General features: G+C 41.9%; 2 protein-coding genes across 3 annotated transcripts; both read left to right on the top strand.

Annotated features, from left to right (window-relative positions):
• Window positions 1-6,631: 6,631 nt before the first annotated feature.
• On the top strand, window positions 6,632-15,716 carry xpnpep2 (X-prolyl aminopeptidase (aminopeptidase P) 2, membrane-bound). Its single transcript, XM_028416307.1, has 21 exons — window positions 6,632-6,882; window positions 7,271-7,332; window positions 7,525-7,635; window positions 7,699-7,762; window positions 8,403-8,507; window positions 9,258-9,344; window positions 9,511-9,654; window positions 10,427-10,528; window positions 11,802-11,883; window positions 11,957-12,158; window positions 12,776-12,865; window positions 12,957-13,066; window positions 13,256-13,333; window positions 13,531-13,602; window positions 13,695-13,755; window positions 13,836-13,905; window positions 14,032-14,136; window positions 14,384-14,443; window positions 14,561-14,637; window positions 14,733-14,822; window positions 15,297-15,716. The coding sequence occupies exons 1-21, from the start codon at window positions 6,831-6,833 to the stop codon at window positions 15,495-15,497; spliced, it is 2,025 nt and encodes a 674-aa protein (XP_028272108.1). The 5' UTR covers window positions 6,632-6,830; the 3' UTR covers window positions 15,498-15,716.
• Window positions 15,717-18,575: 2,859 nt separating this feature from the next.
• On the top strand, window positions 18,576-24,255 carry sash3 (SAM and SH3 domain containing 3). Of its 2 annotated transcripts, XM_028416845.1 has the most exons (8): window positions 18,577-18,817; window positions 20,061-20,156; window positions 21,100-21,234; window positions 21,630-21,765; window positions 22,087-22,244; window positions 22,652-22,864; window positions 22,950-23,094; window positions 23,651-24,255. In XM_028416845.1, exons 1-8 carry the CDS (start codon window positions 18,755-18,757, stop codon window positions 23,899-23,901), a joined length of 1,197 nt encoding a protein of 398 aa, XP_028272646.1. In that variant the 5' UTR covers window positions 18,577-18,754; the 3' UTR covers window positions 23,902-24,255. The 2 variants fall into 2 exon arrangements, with proteins under 2 accessions (XP_028272647.1, XP_028272646.1); XM_028416846.1 differs by lacking the exon at window positions 20,061-20,156 and having other exon boundaries at window positions 18,576-18,817.
• Window positions 24,256-24,416: the final 161 nt, after the last annotated feature.

Below are 24,416 nucleotides of genomic sequence, written 5' to 3'. Positions count from 1 at the left end.
CTGGAGCCTTTATAGTGGCACTGCAAACAAAGGCAGCTCAAAGATTGGAAGTGAGTGACCCCAACTTGTAGGCTTGTTGTTTACTTTGTACAGAGACTGATGGCTGCATACAGAACTGCACGGTGTATACGTGACTGAGGTCACAAAAACCCTGCTGCAACTGCAAAACAGGACAGGACTGCTACTAATTAACTCTTTTCTCTTCTGCTTATTTACGGCCATTGCCTCTCTGAATTTGTTTCCAAAGTTTCCTCATTATCTTTCACTCTATTGAGGCCTATTATCTCAGTGGGCTACATAGGAATGACTGGTGGTTTTCTAGAGGCTGGCATACCCTGTCTGCAGCAATTCAACAGATTTATACACAGCTGATAACCTAGAAATCCACAACAACTATTATGGTCACTTATAAATATCTTCTACCACTTAGAGACACAGGAGAATGTGCTTCACAGCCATGGTACATCCCAACAATCCCAGAGCAGCAGGGGGAACACCCATGTTGTGTTTTCTCCTTTGTTTACTGTCTGATGATGTTGAAACCATTCAAACACCCCTGCATAAGTCATTTAGGTAATTGCTTTGGTTTACAGTGACTTAAAGTACACAAACCTCTGTCTCTTTTCTGTGCCAAACCTCTAAAATGGTTCCTTTCTCCTGTATGAGCACACCCATGAAAAACAAACTCATGTTGATTTGATTATACAGTAATTCAGCTCATCCTCCAGCCTCATGTTCAGCACAGATGTGACGCTGGTTCACAGCCAGACCTGATGGTGGCTTTTAGAGAGCATCTATGTTCGGCCACGGTGCCTGCCTTCCCCTCTGCCTGAGCTCCTCTGACTCACAGACTGAACACTGTTGCCAGGGCTACCATTTATTAATATTGGTCCATAACTTTGAGCCTCATCTTCAGGCTGCTGCATGGCTGGTGGCGGACGCACACACACACACACACACAAAGTGAGAGGACTCTGTGGGAAATTGATGTAGATTGTGAATGAGTGTGTCTATAATGGAGCAAGCATTTTGAAGAAGAGGGTGTTCACTTAGACTGGAGAGAGAAAAAGAAGAGGAATGCGTTGGACACTAGTGCCCCCTTGTGATTATGTTTGGTCAAGTTTTTTCTTCCTTTACCACTTACTTCTGCTCAGACCCAGCACGTACACAATATTATCATATATCATTTATTTTTTTGCCACATATCACATTGGTATTTTGTACACACACAACTCACAGCTGCGTCACCCAACAGTTGACACAAATTACAACTTTATCATCCTGTTCAGTATGAGGTTGTGATAGCATGATGGTGCACTTACTCCCCCAAGTGGTCTTTTGCGGTTATTGCTGTGTGTTAACATTGGAATTTTTAAGCATGTGAAAATGGATTTAATCTTTTGTGTCATTTAAGATTTGCTCACATGTAGTTATTTAAAATAAAATATTTGTGGTTTATGCCAGGCTGCAAATCAGTAAACCTACTTGTTTTAGAGAGATCATCAAACTGAAAAAAGAAAATTCAGCAAAGAAGCATGTCATATAAAAGTGGATTGTTGTATAAGAGTGGTAAGCACAGGTGTTGTGCTTGGTGGTTGCCCTCCTGCCTGTGACCTCTGCCTTAAGCAGGTTGTGGTGTTGATTAGCAGTGACTGTTAGAGTTTTCTGTAGCCTGGGTTGGACCACAACTACGGATAAGTATAGTGGGTGGTAACGGGTGGGTGGTATAGTTTTTTGTTTTTTTTGAATGAGCAGCATGCTGCTGTGTACCTCAAGCGGGGCTCAGCTGCAGGTAGAAGACGGCCATGACCTGTGCCCCAGGTGTCTGGGTGTCAGGCACATGAGGGAGGCCTTGAGGGACCGACGTGTTAACTGTGACATATTGCCACTCTCAGTGAGAGAGGACAGGCTACACCAGGTGGTCGGAGATGAACCCCTGGGGCTCCCCAGTAGAATCCCTGTTGCCCGTGCAAAGAAGGCAGCGAGTAAAGCCAGGTCGATGTAGGGCCTGATGCCTCAAAGCCTAGGAAAAGAAAGGGAGCTGGCCCCCTTCCACTAGAAGGTGGAAGCACCTCTAAGGGGTGTCTGGGAATCTCCAGATGAGGATGATGACGCCCTGCCAACAAGCCGGTGGTTGTGCATTTAGACCTAGGGAGGAACTCTCCCCAGAACTGAGGCCCTAAGGGGAACAGCCTTCTATGGTGGAAGCTAAGAAAAGTCATCCCTCAGGGGTCCTGTCCTTTGCGGGCCACGCTTTAGGTGGCCCTGGCAAAAATTGGACTGGATGAGCCCCTGGCTGTGTGGTGCCTGGTCAGTTGTTCTGGCCAGAAGCAGAATATGTGTTGGAAGCTAGTATGGCTTCAGATGCTTGGGGGCATCGTGGTAGGGGCATCAGCATGGGCCTGCTCAGCACCCCAGGAGGCGTGGAGCACAGTCTTACCATCTGAGCCCACCGCTTTAATCATGGCGTCCGGGGCGTGTGTCCATGCTTAGTTGGCCACATTTTAGGGGTAAGCATCGCCCATCTCTGCCGAGCTCAGTGACCTGAGAAGAAGGATGCAGCAGGCTCCGAACTTCCTCCAAGCAGGATGGACTGAAAGGCAGGAGGAGCTGTGAGAAATCCGCCCGGCCATCAGCAGGAGCCCCCCCCCACATGAGACTGGTCCTGTTCAAGGTTTCTTCCTGTTTAAAGGGAGTTTTTCCTTGCCACTGTCGTTTAAAGTGCTTTCTCGGGGGTCAGGCATAAAAGGGTTTAACAATAGAAACAAAACTGAATGGAATTAAAAATAAACAACATAAACGATAAACTTTATTGTTTCACTGCTGATTTCTTCTTTATGGATGTACATAAATAGATGACATGCAGATTTTACTATAGAAGAAACAATGGATGTTTCAGTGAATATTAAAATGATGCGTCACACTCACTGTATGAAGAAATGTGCACCAACAGACAGTCAGAGTAAAACAGTGATCACTAACAACAGCAGAGTGTTTGTATTAAAGTGACTTAGCGGATTTAGCTCGTAGTTTTTGAAACAAGTTTTTTTTTATGAGCTACATATCAGAGGCTGAAACCTAAAACTAACAGCAACATAGTTGTCTGCTGTAAGATGAGTAAATGAGCTGGTTGCTGAGTACTAACACAGATCTGTAGTTAGCACAATCAATAAATACCTTGAAGTGAAACAATGATCTGATAGCGCTGAGATAGTGGGAGTCTGACCTGAATTCACACTGATGACGTTGTTGATCACAATCATTTTAAGAGTACAGAGTCCGTATTCAGATTATTTTGTGAAATATTTAAGACTTCAGAACATAAACATTAACATTTGGCTGTAACATCAAACCCTGCTTGAAGATGTCCACAGACTTCCCCCCTTTAAATAAAATAAAGCTGTTTCTCATTTCATTCTTGAGGACTACATTGTGTCCCCGGACACTGACTGCTACCTATCAGCAGTTTACAACCTCTGAATAGAAGTTATCGCTTTTACTGTTTCGCTCTGTCCTTTCTGTGTTATCAAGAAATTATGCAAACTAAACCAGTTTTATGACTGTTACTGGGTTTTATTGACCTGTATGTAATTTGCCAGTTCAGTGCGCAATGACAGAAGACAGATCAGAGTGCTGTAACCCTGCTGTAATGCAGGTTACTTTTGTCCAAGGTCAGAGCATTAAAGAGGCTTTATAAACTCATTGATGGGTGTAGCTACAAAACAAACAGGTAATTGTGAATGTAGTTTTGTCATCTTTGACAGACGATTAGAAAGGCTGCATATTGCAGTTTGAATATTTATTGCTTGTTCTGTAGAGTCATACCCAGATGTCGTATCCCCATAGTTTATCAATGAAAAACACACATTTACTCACACTCACCTACTTCTTTTTAGGATGTTAATGACAGAATGTCTTGATGGTAGCAGTCTTACTTTGCTTACTATACAACAGGAGTTATTTGTAAGGCTTTAAACCCCTTCTTGTTTAAAAATGTAGTTCATGCAGCCACACGATGACTGAATAAACATCTGCCTGAGCAGGGACTTGATTTGCACTTTGACATCATGTTATAATGCATGCAGAGACACATCCCCAGCTGTTCATATACACCCTACTTTAAAATATTGTGCAGTGGAGCATGTGTGGATTTGCAGTGGGGGTGTGGGTGTCATGTTCAGCTCCTCTGCCCCACTAGCATATCCTGCTTGGGGACTGTCCACTCACTATTATCAATCATTTCTGTCAGGGTTGTATGAAAACATAAGATGTCACAAGATGTCAGCCATCCTCCTATTTTTAATACAACCAGCTTAGAGACCATGATAAATCGATTACATTTGAAACATGCATTTTTCCTGTCCAGACTGAAACAACATTCAGCTCTAACTTTTTCTGTAATCAATCATTTTACATGTCAGTATATCACGTACTGTAGCACAGCTGGGATGTAGCTGAGCTGGGATGACTGTTTCCTTCTTTACATAAACAGATGTTTGAAAGTGATGCAGTTTTGTTGTTTGTCTGCTGAAAACAGGGCACAGTAAAATAAATGTTGTTGTGCATGTGTGAGCTGAGGTCTTTACAAAAATGTCTAAGGAACATTAATGTGGAGGCAAATTGCTTTCACACACAAATACTGTATATTGTAAAAAGTCTTCCATTAGGACTGTTAGAAATGGGGTTCCTGTTCAAAAGAGCTGTCAGAGACCATCGTGCAAATATCTCTCAGGTTAATGTAAGCTGTGGTAACATCATTTCATCTCAGACTGCCGGTCTGTCTGAGCGAGGAGAAGTTTCACACCAGAGAGCGAGCAGGCACCTGTGCCCTGTCACATTTTCATGATAGGTTTTTTATCCCCAGGATGATTTTTCACCTCTCAATTTTCTGTTTTCACACCCTCAATTCCCGATCCTGTGCTCTTTTAAATTGTGTATGCACTCTCATGATTATAAAAGCAAAATGACGTCATAGTGTTTTCATTGCTGATAAGATCTTAACTTAACATCTGGGCCACATGATATCACAGATATGTCTCGGGCCGGGGTTTCTAATGCTTTGTGCACTCCTGTGGTTGTTTGAATAAGTGCATGTAATATCATCTGGCCAGCATATAGTTCAGTGACGACATTCCCAGCAGCTTCAGGGGCGCAAAAAAAGAAGTGTATTCTAACATGTTAAACTAAGATATAAAATATTACACAGAGTATTTATAAATACAACTACTAATTATTAATTTTAAACCCAGGAACTGTTTTTAATTAAGCTGCTCTCATCCCACAGGGTGACATATTTATTAAATATTTAAAGTGAAACGGATTCTTGATGAAATTTGATACCTAATTAGCATTTACAATTCTCTTTCATATTCTCGTAATTTAGGACCTACAGACACCTTTGTACTGTACGCTGCCTTGTTATACCACATTCTGTCTCTTATTTTAGCACACTGTGGTGTGAAGGTTTTTGAAGTCATGTTCAAAGCCAGCAGATCCCCCGTGCCGAATAAAAATGTATTCACATCAGGAAGCTGAAATGACTGTAAATCAGGAGCTGTGTGTGAATAAATCTGGTGCAGCAGATTCATAAACAAGCAACAACAGGCTGCACAGAGGGTCCAGAAAGGGTTTGGAGTTGTTGTGTGTGGGGATTGAATAAAAAATAGATGCACAGAGTCCTGTAAGTCCAAAAGTGGGATGCACACATTGATACATCATTAATTTTATATTTCAGGAATGGGTGTTGTAAACATGTGGAAGTGGAAGAACTACTGTGTTTACATGCTAAAAGTAAGGCAATATAATGAAGGAATATATCGTCTGACTTTGAGCAGCTTTAAGGAATATGTTAAATTAGATTTTGGAGCATGTGGTGAAACTCATTTTAAAAGTAACCTTCCACACTCTGTGTGCAGTCGGCTGCTGTGGATCTTCAAATTAATTATAATGTCTTAATTTGTGAGCTTTACGGGTGCTGGTCATTTAGAACCAGACCAGCTGTTTCTGCTTGTTTCCAGTCCTTATGTTGGGTTAATGATCTTCTTATCTCACTCTTAGGTGAAAAGTCATTTGGTGTCTTTGCATAAATCTCAGTCTTTCTATGTAAATCTGACCAGAATAAAATGAGGTAGAACAGATTCCACTGTTATTTTTTTGCTGCAGCAAACCTCCTGGTCCTGCTCCTCTTTCTGTCCGCCCCTCCTCCTTTTTTCTTTTAGCTAAGTGGCATTATACACTTGGCATAATTTCAAAGATTTAAAAATACCAGAACATTTTAATAGAGCTCTCTGCCGAATTACAATGAGTTGCCTGTGAGACACAGACACACTCCTGCATGTCTGTATTATCAGTCACACACAGTTCTCTGTGTTAAGAGCTTTAGCCTTGGATACAGAATTGGCACCTCTAATCTTATACACACATATAATGACAATAACAATAGTGTTTGCATCTCAGTGGGAATTTCTAATCCTCTGCTTCTAAATTGCTTCATAATAAAATCAAAAACAGTTGAGCAGGGGTGGAAAATAAAACAGGTGGGTGGGCGTTGTGGTTTGACACATATTTTAGGTCAGGAAGCGTAGCATTGTTCCTGACGATCCACTCCCAAAGCCGCTGCACATGATTCCTATCAGGAGGAGCCGCAGGGAGAGGAGATAGCAGCAGAGCAGGAGGAGGAGGAGGAAGAAGAAGAGAGAGAGAGAGAGAGAGAGAGGACAGTCGTGCACTTACTAGCAGACACCCACTCACACTTTCTCACATACGGACCGCCATCGACTCACTCTCTGTCTGTGTGTGTGTGTGCGTGTGGACAACTGGCTGGTGCCGAGATGCCTTCCTTTGGGTGGCTACTGGCTGTTTTATCTCTGACAGCTATGACAGGTAAAAACAAAAGTTTCTCTTTGTCCCCATTGATGATATTGATCCAAATTTCTGTTTGTTTATAATGATTATAGAGACTGTGAAGTGGTGCTACGTATTATAAAGTAAAGTCAATTTAATGGTATGCATTAATTCATTATGTTTTGTTTTTGATAAATGTGTCTTTATAAGTTCTGTTTGTACTCTCTAACCATTCATATGACCTGCCCTGTCTTACTGTGGTTAGTTGATGAATAAAGGACAACAGTCCTTTCAGTCACACTCATAGTTTCAGAAAAGATTCAACACATCTTTCTTTCCTAGCAAATAGTCTCAGTTCCCTCAGATCTATAAATATATACAGTAGCTCAGCTGTGTCCCTTTCTCATGTGTCTTTGCTTAATCTCAGGTGATGCATTCGCTGCTGCTGCTTTCACCAGAACTGAGAGGAACTGCTCTCTGACCCCGCCTGTAAGATAAAAATTTAACTCACATAGTTGCTTATTTTGTTCCTGTCACGAGACATGTTTCATACAGTTACAGATGAACGATTGCTGGTCATGACATGTAGTTAATGATTACAGAGAGATACAAAAAGAGATTAATCAGTATTTTTTTTAAGGTTTGAATTAAATCTTAAGACTTTGTGTGTGTTTGTTGCAGTATCTCCCCAGCACAGCTGTAAATACTACGCTCCAGCTGCAGGAGCTACGAGAGCGAATGCTTCCCATGAATATCTCTGCCTACATTATTCCCGGCACTGATGCTCACCTGGTATGTAAAGACTCATTCAGGCTCCTGCGTGTGTGATTGTGACTCACTGTGTTTCTCTATCAGAGTGAGTACATCGCACCACGTGATGCCAGGATGGCCTTCATGACAGGTTTTACTGGCTCTGCAGGTACTTCCTCCTCCTCCTCCTCCTCCTCCTCTTCTTCCCCCACATCTGGGTTGCCACAGTCACATATGCTCCTCTACTTTCATCCCACATCCTCACCCCCGCATCCCACTTCTCATTTATTTGTCTTCACTGCCTTCACTTACCGCTTCAGTGCACCTTCTCGTTTGCTGCCTCCCTTGCAGAATGACTTGGCCAGTAAATCATGAGGATTAAGACTGTGAGCAGAATGAATGATCATGAGTATTCCAGTACTCAGCTGTTGCATGGATGAGAAGGTTGTTGACAGTTTATTAAAGTGCTGTTTACACCAGGCCAAATCTGTGCTTAAAAAAACAAACCCAACAACAAGTCACATTTTCTGGACCTGCATGCAACATTTAAAACCAGCGGCAGCTTTGTGATGTGAAGGTTCAACAGTAGAATGATAATGTAAACTGTGATCGTACATCCACCACACACCCACAGGTCATCTCCTCTGTGTTTCTACTTCACCTTCGTGTTGCTACCCACACATTGCTCAAGATTAGCTGGCACATCACACATCGTTCTAAGTCTGCTCTGACATTTATAGGCACTTGTAATTCACTGTTGCTGCTCCCCTCTCCATAACACAGCTGCTGTCCTGCCTCTCTCCCCCCAGGCACTGCTGTGGTTACTCGGACCAAGGCCGCTCTGTGGACAGACAGCCGATACTGGGTTCAAGCTGAGAGACAGATGGACTGCAACTGGGAGCTGGAGAAAGATGGTAGGGCTGATCATGGTGTGATTACATGTTATGACAACGCAGCACTTATTTGTTGTAGCCTATCAGACACTGCACATATTATTCCATGATGACAATAGATCACAAGTGGGTAAACACTGCCTGACAACATGAACATTGTCACACATAACAGTAATTTGAGCTTTTATTATACAGAAACAAATTGTCACTCATCTTGGTGCCATTCAGATTTTCTTTTAGCATTTTAGTTTTTTATTTGGACTTCTATCATGTTCTGACTTAGTTTACCTTATTTTATATGTGAAGAAAACTAATAAGACCTCTGCAGTAACTTATTAGTCCTTAGTGTTATTGTGCTCCTTTCATTGCAGTAGGAATAATGTTCCTCTCAGTCCAACCAGTTACACCCAGGTGTAATAAATTAAGTATTTATCCACCACTGAAAATTTTCCTCCTTACCTGAGGGATATTTGCACAATGAGAGGAGTCCAACAGCTCCATTGCAAACAGTCCTAATGGAAATTAAGATTAAGAAACCTTTATTAGTCCCACAATGGGGAAATTGCATAAATAATAAACGTAATAAAAATAATAAACAAATAATAAACTACATGGACACGTTGAATCACTGTAGCAGGGGAGCAGTATCTGTGTAGTGTTGTCTTTATTGTACTGCTGCTGTTGTTGTGCCAATATTCTTCAACTGTTCTGTCACTTTCCCTAAGTTCAGTGACAGCTTGACAACATTCTGTCATGTGTGATGTTCTTCAGTGTCCATCAGTAGCGTGGCAGCGTGGCTCATCTCAGAGGTTCCACCAGGCGGCATGATCGGGTTTGATCCCTTCCTCTTCTCTCTCAGTGAGTCTCAGTTGTATACATCTCCTGTCAGTCCAGGTTAACATCAATAAAGCACGCGCCCATGTAGATGGAAAATTATTGATGGAGCCTCCAGACGCCACCCAGACTGTTTACTTGCGATTGACTCTGTTCAGTGTGTGTAATCATGTGCAGTTTCCTCCATTAGAAACGCATGAAAGCTACGCCATCAGTCTGGAGTCGAGCAATCGCAGCCTTAAGTCCATCCCTGTCAACCTGGTGGACCAAGTATGGATTGAGAGACCGCCCATCCCACCTCACAACCTCACCCGCCTGCCTGACAGAGTCATACGTAGGTTTCCTTTAATATGTGTGTTTCTGTTCACTGTACACACACACAGCTGGTCTACCTGTGTGTTTTATCTGAGTGCTGATAAATACCTGCAAACTGAGCAAAGAGCAATAAGCAAGTCAGCAAACACAGCCATAAACAGCCTGTTCAAGTTTTTACGGCTGACTGACACAATAAATATGGAGTGACAGAGGAAGCCTTCAGACCAGGAAGCCGTCTGGACGTCCATCGGCCTTATTGGCCTTTATTATACACAGATGGAACAAATGGAGACCTAATGGCCTGTGTGTGTATGCATTTAACTAGAATGGAAAAAGCATTACGTACATGACTTTAAGTTTTATTAATGCTACCATACTTTGATAAGTGACAGGAAATTCGAAGAGAGCTGCATTGCTGAAAAACGTCTGAGTCTGCTCTTAGTCTTCACATGAATGGAACGGACTACTACTGGCATCCTTAAAGCTCCACTAATTGATAATTTTATATGAACAGGACCTCAAATGACTATGCATTAAATAAAATGTGCTCTTTTGCTGTTTCTCTTCAAGGGGCCACTTTTGATCAGCATATTTTTCAGCAAAAAAGATAAACCCACTTCACACTGCTTTCACTAACAGCAGCAGCAATTTCCTGGAGGACTCAGTCGAGAGTTTTTTTATGTGTGTGTATTTGTATGTTTTTCTTTTTGACTTAATAAAGGAATTAATGGTTGAACTGGTACAAATTTATAAATACAGTATAATGGTAAAATGTGTCTATGTGTTTGTAGAAAGGTCCTGGCAGAAAAAAGTGGATCAGATACGGCTTCAGATGAGGGACAATCCATACAAGCCCACTGCTCTGCTGCTCTCTGCGCTGGATGAAACAGCCTGTAAGTATTTTTAGTCATGTTCTTAATATACATAAATATCTATCTAATCTTAATATACTTTGCAGTTCAGTGTGACTCTTCGGCACCACAGAGATAGTATTACACCTCACTGACCACAAATTATTCATTAAACCCACCTTAGGGCTGTAAACTGGGGCCGTTTTCACTCATTCCAGGCAAGGACCCATCCAGCAGGGATCTGTCACAGATCAGCCAGCCACTCTAGGAGCCTTATGACCAAATATAATTTAATGAAGACAGAAATTGATTTTTTTTCTTTGACTAAAGTGTCTGAAATGTCAGCATTTAAACTGTCATCTGAGAAGCTTTCATGGTCCACACGCTGCACTCGATACCAGTGTCACGATCTACTCTGCATGTTGGTTTACTTTGGCTTTTGTATGATACATCACTCTGGCTGACCCCCGTCAAAAACCAACACACCCCGCAGAGATAAAAAAATGAAGCGCAAGGGATCATTGCTATGAGCAACACTGTTAGGCTAATGATGCAAATGCACAATGCACTCACTGGTAAAGTCCAAGTATTCCAAGAAACAAGAATAGCTTCAATTATCTGTTTTGAAAAGCAAACATGGTATCTATAAAAGGACTGCTCACAAGAAGGTGATGCTGACAGAGAATACCTCACAGAACAGGCAAAGACTGAGGAGAAACACAGAACCTAAATATACAGAAATGACAAAATGTGGACTTCAAATAAAGTACCGGTATGCACATTAAAGCAGATGCAGACAATATACTAAACTGACAGGATACCAGGCTAGAGATGCAAAAAATGCTAAAAAGTAATCCCACATGATTTGTTTTAATTTTCTGCCACATTGTACCTGCAGGGATCTAAATAGCCATTTAGCCCGCTCTGGAATTATATAGACTATAATAACACACAACCACACAACTGTTCCCTCAAGTCTGATATGAAAATGCAAAGATAGCCCCCTGAATGATGGAAGCAGTAATAAGCTGGATGTGTGGCTGAACACACTTCACTATGAGTTTAGCATCTTCTAAATGAACTGTGAATTATTCAGAGACATCACTCTGGAGACAGACGTGGCAGGAGCTCTGTTCTTCAGACCTTTTCTGACGCCGACTGCTGATGTCAGATTTAGTGAGTGTATGAAGAGGACACAGAGAAAGTCACGCAGCCAGACACACAATAGATCCAAACAGTGCATCACGGCCCATCTTGTAGATGATGATGATGTGAACGATTGTTGCTGCTGACGCTGATGTATTTGTGTTTTTAGGGCTGTTCAATCTGCGGGGCAACGACATCCCATACAATCCCTTCTTCTACTCCTACACACTTCTTACAATGGATGAGATCTGGTAAGTCTGTTTTCATGTTTTCAGTGATGTTATATTGTTGTGTTTATGTTTACTGTTCCATCCCACCTGCCAGGCTCTTTGTCCACATGGGCCGAGTGACAGAGGAGCTGAAGGAGTACCTGAACACCTCCTGCACCGGGCCCCTCTGTGTGCAGCTACGAAGCTATGACTCTGTCCTCAGTCACGTGAAGAATTATGTGGTCCAGCCCGGGGTTGAAGTGTGGATCGGTACAGAGTACACAAACTATGCTCTTTATGAGGTCATTACCCCACAGGTACGCAGCCATGTAATCTCATATTTATTTTGCAGAACCACTTTGCTTTCTTTTAGTGTTATATTGGAGCATTGTGTAGCACTGTAATCAATGAGAATCTTCATCAACATGTAATCAATGCCTTTATTTGAATGATTTAGGCCGGTTACATTTGGTTATCCATTTGATTTTTTCACTTAAACAGTAGGTGTATTTTAGTCAAACTCTTGCTGAACAAAAGCTTAGTTATGGTTATTGCATTTTAGCATTGTTAGCATTGTTAGCAATGTAGATTTGCAAAGCAGGACTAGCTGAAAAACAGGTTCATACAACACAGGTTGGCTCTGTGTTGATAAGCTTTTGTTTATTAAAATCCACTCCATTAAAGTCTCTCCTGTAGGTGTTTGTAGCTCGCTTTACTGGCCCCAAGTGGTCGTAGCAATGCAGGTTCCAGGTCATTTAGGCCTTTATTTGCTGATCACCAAGCTGGAAAATTAATTACCCTCCAGTAACTGTTTATCACAGCAATAATCCATGGGTGGATGAAGGAGGGGGACAGAGAGGACGAGGCTTTTTTTGTAATAAATAATATTGTGTGATGGATGGTCTTATATTAATTATGTGGGGGTTTTTTGTAGGACAAATTAATGACGAGCTCCTACTCTCCTGTGCTGACGACCAAAGCTGTGAAAGATGACACCGAGCAGCGAATACTGAGGGAGGCTCACGTATGTCCTCCACACACACACACACAAAACAAAAACCAAAAAACAGCCTCACGGCATGTTATGTAAGGCTCTCTGGTGTGTCTCTGTGCAGGTGAGGGACGCCGTCGCCGTCATACAGCTGCTGATGTGGCTGGAGAAGGCCGTGCCCGAAGGGAAAGAGACGGAGCTGACGGCCGCAGAATACGTCAACAAGTGTCGCAAGTGTGTTGGCACATAAACACAGTAAACATACTTCAGGTTTCTTCCTGTTAAAGGGGAGTCCTTGCCACTGTTGACCTAGCTGCTTGCTCGGGGTCAGGCTCTGGGTTTCTGTAAAGCACCTAGAGACAATTTTGATTGTAAAAAAGTATATTGATAAAATATAGTACAATAATATGTACATCCCTACAGCAAACAGAAGGACAGCAGAGGCCCGAGTTTTGAAACGATCTCAGCAAGTGGACCTAATGCTGCTCTCGCCCATTACAGGTAAGACTAACATGCATGTTTATGACGGTGATTTACAGTTTAGTTAGTCAATAAATATTTGTCAGACAATAAATAATTGTCGGCTCGTTGTGTATTTTTAAAGCTCAACCTCAGTTAGAAAGACTGGATTGTTGTCCTCTAACCTCCGTCACAGAGCTGCAGTGCTGTGATCATTTCCTGTTTTTTCTGCACTGCAGCCCAACTGAAGAAACCAGCAGGAGGTTGACAGTTGATGAGATGTACCTGGTGGACTCCGGTGGCCAGTATCTGTGAGTAAAAACACACTCTGCACACACACTTCCAGTTTCACTTCATGTCACGTGCATGTGAAATGAGTCAGCCTGTTTCTCACTACTGCCAGAGACGGGACCACTGACATCACTCGGACGGTTCACTGGGGAACTCCGACAGCAATGCAGAAGGTAACATCAGTGAAGAACATTTGAATGTTCATAATTCAGAAACTTCTGTCTGTAATCCCCCGACACATCCTGTCTGGCAGGAGGCCTTCACTCGGGTTCTCATGGGGAACATTGAGATCTCTCGAACCATTTTTCCCTCAGGGACAAGAGGTGAATATGAAACCTTTCCTAGTTTCACCACTAGAGGTCGCTCTTCTTCCACAACATCTGTCAACGGATGCTTCAACCTGTGCAGCATGATTCAGGCTCTTTGTGTGGTTCTTTGTTTATCTGCAGGTGTAAACATGGAGATGCTGGGTCGCCGTGCGCTGTGGGAGGTGGGCCTGAACTACGGCCATGGCACGGGTCACGGTGTCGGAAACTACTTTGGAGTTCATGAGTGTACGTTCAGGTCCTAAACTCATGTCCTTATATAAGTCAAACTAAATGTTAATTTAGAGAAGAGAATTATTTTGGTTTCACGTCAAACTTTATTGCACAACAGAAATACGGACAGAGTGTAAGGAAGCAGTGTACATGTGTGAGCACAAATTTCATTGTGCAATGCAGCTTCTTGTCACAAAAGAACAACTGAAAAACAACAACAATTCAAGATGTTATAAAGTCAACACATGTCATATTTTTTCAGGGCCAGTCGGCTTTCAGAGCAACAACATTCCCTTCACAGCCGGCATGTTCACTTCTATCGGTGAGACTTCTTAATTCTATAGAATCCAGTGAAGGGTTTATTTAACCTTCCTGGGTTGTAAAAAACTGAAAACAGTGTTTGTGTGCAGCGCAGTTTGAAGCTGATCGTGTTTTTCAGAGCCTGGTTATTACAAAGAGAATGACTTTGGGATCCGGATTGAAGATGTGGCTGTCATCGTACCAGCTCAGACAAAGGTAGCAGCAGAACAACACTTGCTGATAGAAGCCAGCGTTTCCTTTTCTGCGTGATAAAAGCTGATTCTATATGAATGTGCTTTTCTGTCCTTTAGTATGGAAATAACTACCTGACCTTTGACACCGTGTCACTGGTTCCATATGACAGAAAGCTTATCGACACCTCACTCCTCAGATCAGAGCAGGTAAGATATCAGACGTTGATATCAGAGTGTATTGTTTATTCACATCCCCTAACCTCTGACCAGCTTCCTGTATTAATTTGTAAATATCTTTGGGTATACTAGAGTGTGATGTCAGCTGGCTGTCTCAGTTTCCGGCTACACGAGTGCTGGTTTCCTCCTAAAATCCCCCTCTACCCCTCAGGTTGAAGCTTCTCAGCTCACAGATCAAAGCATTCTCTGAGAAAACAAAACCACATGTGAAATCTTCTTTGTTTTGGTGCTTTTTTCCAAAAAACTGTTATTCTTACTATGTTAAAAATAACATTGTGTTAACAAAATTAAGAAGAAAAACAGCAGGTGAGGTAGCTGTCACTTACATTTAGCTCAAATTATCACTGTGCATAATAACAGCCTCATTTTCTGCTTTAGATTCTTGTAAAATTCATGATGTACCCATTGTCACTGCCCCCATGTTGCTTTTTTTTGTCTCTCCAGATTCAGTGGTTAAACAAATACTACGAGACAATCCGGCAGCTTGTGGGTCCTGAGCTGGACAATCAGAAACTGCATGAGGAGAAGGACTGGATGCTCAGGAACACGGAGCCCTTCTCTGAGTCTGGATCTTCTGCAGCCGCCTGCTCCTCCTCTCTGGCCTTCATCACGCTGGCTGTCGCTCTGCTCCACAACATCGCCTGAGCGCCAGCACCTTTGCAGCACTCCTTCACAGCAGACTTGCACTCTGTTACCCCTATGCAGTCTCTACTGAGCAGCTACACTAAGTTGAGAGATGCACTGTAACATACCATTTTTAAAAATTATATATTTAATAATTTAATTATGCGGATAAATGTGTGATGTTGTAATTTATAGTTTTTAAATTATTTGTAATCTTTGGTGCTTTTAGACTGGTTACTTGTGTGACCAGCTGATATCATTAACTTGAATCCATGTTGTGACATTTAACACATTTAACATTAATTCATAACTTTTCTAATAATCTATCTTTGACCTGTTTATTTAAATATGTTTTATTTTATTATATGCATATAAAAACATTTAAAAAGCCAAGATTTTCAAGGCGTATTTTTTCACCAGGTGAACCGCGGATCAATCAAACACACAGGGTGTGGTCAGGGGGCGGAAGTAATTTGACCGACAGACCCACTTAGTAATGGCCTCATTTTTACTTTGAGCTTGAGTTTAAATTCTTTTCTGGATATAAAATAACAACAGGCGACAAAAGACAAAGTATCCCCGATGGACCATCACCAACTTCCAGCTTCGTTTAACACGGTACGTTGAGGCCGAGGCTGATGTTCTGACACCGGCTAGCTAAGAGCTAGTTAGCTTGCTAATGCCAGAGCTAGCATAGCTAGCGACCTGCTAGCCCTTGTTGCCTCGGATTAGTTTAACCTCAGATTGGCGGTTTTACAGCTCCGGTTTTTATTTACATAGATAAAAAAATGTTTAATTTGGTCATTCAGATTGATTTCTGATTCCCACGATAGATTGATTAATTGTTTGTTATTAGCCTTTCTAAGCCTTTTTAGCCACTTTACATTAGGCTGCTGTCTGTGTTTGTATCAGGTAATGTCAGTTCAGACCCATGGTAAAACACGTTATGTTTTATATACATAAAGATTATGTATATAACGAGCTGATGAATGAATGATATTATGAGCTGCTATAGGTTTATTAACAAAGAAAAACAACTTTGTTGTGTTTATAATCTGGTCCCTGAATCTGCTTTAGTCACAGGAAGTCCAGACCAGTGCAGGCTTTTTAATTTATTGTTTTGTAAACTGTAAAACTTACACTTATTTTGTGTGTTGTGTCAGTTTTCACGGGGAAAAAAACTCGACTGGTGGGGCCACAAAGGGGAAACCACACACTGCATCTGAAGTGACTGCTCTAGAAAACCTACCAAGCATCACAAGCGTGAGTTTTATGATTAAATAGGTGTTTTTAGCTGTTTTAGTATGATAAAAAAATTTTTTTAAAAAGACCTATTGGCTGCTTGAAAATCTGAACCTCACATTCTTAAATGTCTCTTGGCAGGAAAGGCAGTTAGGTGCATTTCCCAGAATGCAAAACTAAGTTCCTTTGAGCTTTTTTAAAATAGTTTTTATTTTAATTTTTTTACTTAGTTGCTGTGTAATGTTGAGTCTCCTTTACATGTCTCCAGCTGTTTTGTTATACTGACATTTAAGAATATATTTTGGTTTTATCACAGCTCTGTGTCTGAGAGCTTTAGGACACAAATTATATTCAAACTCAGCCTGCAGCTTGCAGATCAGCTGAACTGATCATTGAGCATCTGTGTGCATCCCCTGCCTGCAGACAGCTGGTTGCCCAGCAACTATCCTGTCAGCACATTTTGAAGGTGTGAATGCCTCTGCCAACACCCCCACACCCTGCATATGCATGCTCTGGTCAAACACGAAGTGAGGAAATGTCTCTTAGAAAAGGCAGTCATCCATCCTTTTTCTGCGAAAAGACGAGAAGTTAACAGCTAGTATGAGATCATTGTTCCCTTTGAGTAAAGGCTTCTTTTACTTTTGTTATGTTACTGTTAACTGGTAAATAGGACTGTTGTTGTTTTGTTAACAAACAGTATGTGTACTGTGTCTTTAAAGTGTATAATCATAAAAAATCCAGTATGTCCTCTTCTTCACTGCCTTTTTGGCTCCTTGCTGCACTTGCTGGATTGCTGGCGAAAATGTATCCAAATGGCAACATGTACATTTAGATATAGGTAAAGGCTTAATTTCAAATGTGTAAACTGGGATGAATTAAATTTGACATGAATGAACTACAACAAATGCTAGAGTGGATTAAAAGCTCCATTTTGCAGTGTGTTTACCTTGGATACCTTAAGTTAATTTTACCTAAGTAACATTTGGAATGCAGGACTTATCAAAGTTAATGGACCATTATTTTAACATTACTGTAGTATTCATGTGTAAAGGGGTTTAATAGTTGATCTGATCCATCACTTGTTTCAGGAATCTGAAAGTCTCCCTCAGCTTTGTGTTTTCTTTCATCTAAGATCTTCATTTTGTTGCCAACCTTTAGTCGAGTGACAGGAAGTTAAAATAGGGCATCCTCATCATGTGGTCAGCTACCCACTAAAATAACAACTTGCCTTGCCTCATACTTCCCTCTCTCTGCACCGGTGTTTGAGTTTACAGTCAAAAGCACACACGCATGTTCTGTGAGTCATTTAACTTGTTTTTGTCCACTTGTGGATGTTTCCTGTGTCCATTTGGCACGTAGACGGACTGGTGTTATAAATTAAGTTTTTGTATTACACCTCTAGGTGAGCTGAGGTGTCTGATCAGAGGTGTGTTCTGGCCTCCTCTGCTGCAGCTGCAAAGCTGGGTTTATAAATATGTCATGTCTTTCACTTCCACAGTTATTCTGTTTACTGTGAATTTAAACCTGAAGCATCAAAATCTAGTATTAATCCTGAGCACACAGAGCTGGGTGACAACACGGACGTTGTGATTGAGGTTTTACTTCAGCGTTCTGTTGTAACACATTTCCTCAGTCTGTCACTGCAGCAAACCATGACGTGTTTTTGAACAGCTGCTTTTATCAAACTGAGCATTATTAGATCACAACATTTAAAACATGCCTTTCTGTTTGACATCGTCAGGAACTGTTTAGTTCAGATTTGAGCTCTCGGCACACGATCATGAGCAATACATGTAACAAAACCACTGTAGCTCCAAGAACAGGGCTTGCCTCTTCAGTTTCAGTGTGGCCATGTGACTTCCTGGCTTCTGCACTTCACTCTGCTGCAGCAGTGTGCATCTCAGCCTTCCTCTGTTTTCTTTTCTCATCTGACATTGGCAGTGACAGCACGGAGACGAATAAACCATCAGCGATTAAACCGGTGTGGCGTCCTCGCAGCTTTTTGTCCAAAGAGATCTCAGGAGCGCTGAGAGAAGATGCTGAGGCGAAGGCCTTCAAACGCCTCGGAGAAGGAGCAGACGCAGACACAGAAGAAGAAGGTGAGTTTTGGGTTTTTCTTCTTGCTTTTGAGGATGAAGACAAAGTAACGCTAATGCACAAAAATAGTAGTGTTTGTGTTTTTAGTTAGTACTGGCTGTGAGAACTTCCTCAGACTCTTTTTTTGCACTTTAACATCTCATCCAGCTCTTTGTGTGCATATATTGTGAAGACAGGATGTCAGCTCAGGTCTGCGGTGAAGCTTAACGAAACTCACACCCCCACAGAAAAGTTTAGGCTGAAAACCGAACATTTTAAAGTTCTCTCTCTGGATTCAGCCTGTTCTTTGTACTTTTTTAGAAAAGTTCCTCTATTCAGTATGAATCATTGCTGCAGATGCAGCTTGAGTCACATCTGTGGTTCCTGCCTCCTACGCTGAACACCACCAGTGCCTTTATTTTCCATCCACATCTCTGCTGTGGTCTAATCTAATCCACACCTTGTCATTACACATCTGACTGTTCTCGGCAGTCATCACATTGACACACAATTTTCAAGACTTAAGAGTGCTGAGAACTGTGGAAGTCCTTAAAGGCCAAGTGTTGCTTTGCTCTGGTGGTTCAGTTGTTCGGGTTCGACCATCAGCTGTGCCTTGCGTGCCTGACTGTATGTGTGCAATGATCGGCTGGCAGCCAATGCTAAAGCGTTGCCTGTTCCCTGCGGTTTCAACAAAGAGAGAAGGATGAGCTGTGATAAGGTTTTTTGCAGCATTATGGAAAATTAGACAAAGAATTTCCAACCACCGTTATAGGGAAGTAAAGATGTGGAAAGTTTTTAACATTTTTTTTATTTACATTTTACATTACTGTTAATTGTTGTGTAAACCTTATAATTAGCCTGTTATTTCTCAGGTTTGTGAACATAAGAAGTGATACTTCAGCAAAGTGTCAGAAGTAGTTTTAGTTATTAATGAATAATGGTGTCATTACTCTGCATTTCCTGCTAGGCTGCTCACCTTTATTCAGATGCAGCCACTTAACCATCCGCAGACATTTAATGACCCAGATTCACAGGTTTATCTTTGCTGACTGTATGAGGAGAGCAGAGAGTTTCTGATTAGAAGAAAAACCCATCTGCATATTCATTCTGGTCACACAGTTGAGAGATACAAACACGTGCAACAATGAGATATGCATTATCAGTGTTGCACCAAAAACCACCAAACAACGGACTGTTCTGCAAGTTTTTCTGTTGCCGTTTATGCTGTTTGCTTTTAAATAACACAAACTCATGCTGTGCTTGCAGCTGACCCTGCAGAGGTCCAGCAGCTTCAAGGACTTTATGAAGCCCAAGCCCACCTCTCCTGTTGTGTCAGAGAAGGAGTTCACCTTGGAGGAGAATGTGAGTTGGTCCCCTCAAAAAAAGTAGAAGTAAACATTTCATGTAATATTTTTTAAGTTCCTAAAGTTTAAGTTCCTACACAATATTTACCACATTGTTCCTCATTTGTCAAATGGAGACCCTTTTACCCACGATGCTGCGTCCAGAAGAGGTTGAGAGGAAACTGTTATCAGTTATGGCCGCTACACTTTGAGCTTCCTGATTTTACACACTGATGCAAGTGTGAACAGATGTTGGTGCTTTAAAAGTCAGAGAGCATATTAATCACTTCCCAGCAACTATCTGCATGCTGAGTGGAAGTTAGAGGACAAAGCAAAGAAGTGTAAAAGAAGAGAGGAAGTCAGAAGCGTTGCAGAGAGCTCAGATGACAGCGATGTGCAGACAGGATGTTGTCTGGTGTGAGCTAGTGAAGCGCAGAGCCTCAGCGTCTGGCAGAGTCCCCCAGAGAGCTTAATTCACTATAAGTCCACTTTTATTTCTTTGCATTAAGTTCAGATGATAGAATCTGAAGCTTTTAACTTCCTCTAACTCTGTAGCTGCTTCTGTCCTTGTCACCACGATGCCATGTTTTCTACACTACAGATGAACAGCTGTCTCTGAGCGCCAAGTGGTTAAAACATGGAGTATGTGAATACAACTGTCCACAAGTGCATGAAATGCTTCAATCAATGATGATCAGTGTTTAAAAATCTCTCATAAAACACTACAAGCTCACAGCTGCATCGTTTGCCTGCAAACAGAGTTTGGCAACACTCAGAAAGCAGTGAGCCACAACAGAGTGCAGGTGTGTGTGTGTGTAGAACTCTGTGGGTAATGGCATGATGTGTGTGAGCAAACTCAATTACCACAAAGTCTGTAGGTGTGTGAGAAATGAATACTGTTGTGACCACCGTGAGATTTTACTTTTTTTTTTTTATTGATTTTTCTTTCTCCGTCCTCTCAGGCAGCAGACGCCGTGATCGCAGAAGAAGCTGTGAAAAGTGGCAGCAAACTGGGGAAGAAATGGCGCAACGTCATCTCACGCACAATGACTCGCAAAACATCCAAGATGGTGCAGAAGGCTCTTGCTGAAGAAGGGGTAAACATCATCTCAGTTTTACATTTCCTGAAAGTCATAGAGAATAAAACACAAACAGTACTGCTGGTACAGGCTGGCAACAATAAGACACTCCTAGTTCAGACAAACAGTTGGTAGTGTCTCCACCTAGTGGCTAAAAGCATGTATTGCATGATAGCTGATAAAACTACATGGCTCTTATGTTGGCACTGAGGCCAACCAGAATCTCTCTTCAGTCAGACATTTACCTTAATAAATGTCATCAGTAGAGAGCTGTTAATCTGAAGCAGCAGGCTTTTTCTGGGAAAGGAAAATATTATAAACATGCAACCCTCAGTTCCAGTCTGACATCACTGATTAAGTGCGCTGAAGGTTGATTGACCTCTGACCTCTACTGTCGTCCTCTGTGTCTCCAGGGGGAGAGTGGTGAGGAGCTGTCTCCTGTCTCTTCTGACTTCCTGCCTGATCTGACAGTAGGACAGCGGACATCTGTGTGCTCCACAGGCTCCGAGGACAACATGCCCAGCCCCATCACCCGCCAACTCTCAGGAAGTAAGTGCTCCTCTGTGGGACAGAGGAAACATGTGCAGACACAAGTCTGACAAGTCTTACACTCCTACTCACAGAAAGGGGAAAACGTTAATGATTAATTGTGTTTAGCTGTTAACAGACGGTATGGTGAGTTTTTTACAGTAATATCCATATCTCTGAAACATTGCGAGAGCTGAAATTTAATACCAAAGAAATCATACAAGTAATTTATAACATGTTTTACAGTGAAAAGTTCAAAAAGTCACATGGACATGATTTTTATATGTGCGTGGTGAACCTGAATGAAGGAATCTGACACAGCTTCTTCTCTGTCCTCCACAGGCAGTGACAGGCAGAGCCTGGACAGCGGCTACTGCCAGAGAGACAGCATGAGGCTGGAGGAGAACGGCAGCTCCTACAACGGACCGTTCTGTGGCCGTGCTCTGGTCCACACAGATTTCACTCCCAGCCCTTATGATGTGGAATCGCTGAAACTCCAAGTGAGTCTCGGGGGTTGTCTGTGATTTGGCCCTCAGCCTCGTCTGATGTCTTGTCTTGTAGTCCAGGGAGCCTATTAACTGTGTGAAACAAGACGTTTTGATAATTATCCTTGAAGGCAGAGTCTAATCTTGAGGGCCCATTACAGCCAAGGCTGTCACTGCAGTGCAAATTATACAGCTGAACATGATACGAATAATTTGTTTAAGGGAATTACAATGTGTGTAATGCATCTATACAGTGATAATCAGTTTGTATAACTGCACAGATTGGATGCATCTCAGATGACAAACTCTGAGCTAGTGTTGAATTTACATCCCGAGTTAAATGTAAACTGATAATGACTCATGTTCTCAGCTGCGTTCATCAGTTGATCTTGTCCTCATTGCATTCATGCCTTCTCTTACAGAAAGGGGACATCATTCACATCATCGAGAAACCCCCTGTGGGCACCTGGACTGGAAAGCTCAACAACAAGGTTGGCTCTTTCAAATTCATCTATGTCAATCTCCTGCCTGACGAGAGCCCCCCAGCCAGGAGGAGGCGCTGCAACAGCAAGACACACAGAGCAAAATCCAAACCCAAAACTTTGGAGGAAGTCCTGGATAGCATCGGCCTGACGGTAAGAAAAACGCACCTGCTGCTCGATACTACTGTATTATAAAATGATCTAAAAAGTGTACAACCTGCGTCCTCTTGTGTTTCAGGAGCTGAGTTCATTGCTGTCCATGCATGGTTTCCAGAGTCTGGAAGACTTCACAGCACTGAACGAGTCTTATCTGAACGAGCTGAACATCACTGACCCAGAGCAACGGTCCAAGATCCTGAATGCCACTGAACAGTTCGCAGACTGTAGGTTCACACACTACAAGCAATGCTTTAACATCTAACAACATCTGAGGAAATGTGCCAAAAAGACAAATACTTAGGTACATTTTATGGCTCACTCATTAGACTTTTAGGTAAAAGGTATGCTGTACTGTGCTGTTATAAAAAAATTACACTTAGAAAAAATGCAAAGACTAGGCAATAATGCGTGTCTGTGTCTCAGTATTAACAGCCAATTCGTTATTTGTGCCAAAGAAGCAAAACTCACTGCAAAAATTAGGGCCATGTACGACCACTTTAGTACACAGACATACATACAGCAGTGTGCTTAGATATAATCAGTATCATCATCGGGTAATATGAAAGAGTCCCTCAGAAATAATTAAAAAATGACATCACCACCAAAGAGAAGACAAATACAGTAAGAAGCAGCTCAGACAGTGTAGGTGAGAGACCAAACCACAACCAAAAGAGTGAATATTCACAGCCACCACATTTAAAATCAACATGTCTCTTCAATTGAATGACAGTGTTTCTGAAATACAACCTGTTTAAAAATGATTGCATTTGCTTCCCGTAGCTGATGAAGAGTCTGAGCCAGAGGAGGAAGACAGATCTGTGGAGGATTCTAAAGAGCCGAGGGATTCGGGCTGTTTTGAGAGCTCAGAGAACCTGGAGAATGGACGTGAGGAGCCAAAGACAGACAAAGAGACAAACAAAGACACAGAGAATCCTGATGAGGAGGAGTCAGAGCAACACAAGGCTGAGACAGAGCAGCTGGAGACCGTGCAGGAGCAGCTGCAGGAGCTGACGGTGGACGAAGGATCCTAAGTACTGATGGAAAAATACTTCCTACACTTGTGAATGCAGGTTTAATACATTAAACTTCAGGATGGACTGCAACAATCTGAAATACCGGACAACATGATGGTCTTCCAAACTTGGCTTGCACTGTTGCGCAGGCAGCACAGTTAGATTTTCCTAAGTCTCAGATGAGTACACTGTTATTAAACTTGTGTTGTTGTTTTATGTGATTATAATGTTACCGTTTCTTTTCAGTGTGTGTCCTTGTTGGTTTTCATAACATGTAGCCAAAAATTAAGAATGTAAAACATTTTGACATCTTTTCATGTAACCTTGAAACTGTTGTAAATATACTTTAAATAAAAATACAACCTGTAAATATTTCTTTTGACTTTTAAACAGCTAATACTTAAACTTATGATCACCTTTCTAGCCCAGAGCTTTCAGCTGCATCATATTCAGAAACTGGACTGTATGCAGTTGTCATGGCGATAGCTGAAACTTAAATACAGTCATGACAGCACAGCTGCTTGATGGCAAAA

The sequence above is a fragment of the Parambassis ranga genome, chromosome 10, assembly GCF_900634625.1.
Source record: "Parambassis ranga chromosome 10, fParRan2.1, whole genome shotgun sequence".
Lineage (NCBI taxonomy): Eukaryota > Metazoa > Chordata > Actinopteri > Ambassidae > Parambassis > Parambassis ranga.
The sequence above is the reverse complement of the archived record's forward strand: the minus strand, read 5'-3'. Positions and strand labels throughout refer to the sequence as shown.

What these genes read in the sequence shown, in the direction of transcription:
- xpnpep2 (XM_028416307.1), top strand. Translation starts at nt 6,831, where the DNA reads ATGCCTTCCTTTGGGTGGCTACTGGCTGTTTTATCTCTGACAGCTATG. An exon ending in GAATACTGAGGGAGGCTCAC is followed by an intron (nt 12,866 to 12,956) that starts GTATGTCCTCCA and finishes GTCTCTGTGCAG; the next exon opens with GTGAGGGACGCCGTCGCCGT. An exon ending in CGGCATGTTCACTTCTATCG is followed by an intron (nt 14,444 to 14,560) that starts GTGAGACTTCTT and finishes CGTGTTTTTCAG; the next exon opens with AGCCTGGTTATTACAAAGAG.
- sash3 (XM_028416845.1), top strand. Translation starts at nt 18,755, where the DNA reads ATGCTGAGGCGAAGGCCTTCAAACGCCTCGGAGAAGGAGCAGACGCAG. An exon ending in TGGAATCGCTGAAACTCCAA is followed by an intron (nt 22,245 to 22,651) that starts GTGAGTCTCGGG and finishes CTTCTCTTACAG; the next exon opens with AAAGGGGACATCATTCACAT. An exon ending in CACTGAACAGTTCGCAGACT is followed by an intron (nt 23,095 to 23,650) that starts GTAGGTTCACAC and finishes TGCTTCCCGTAG; the next exon opens with CTGATGAAGAGTCTGAGCCA.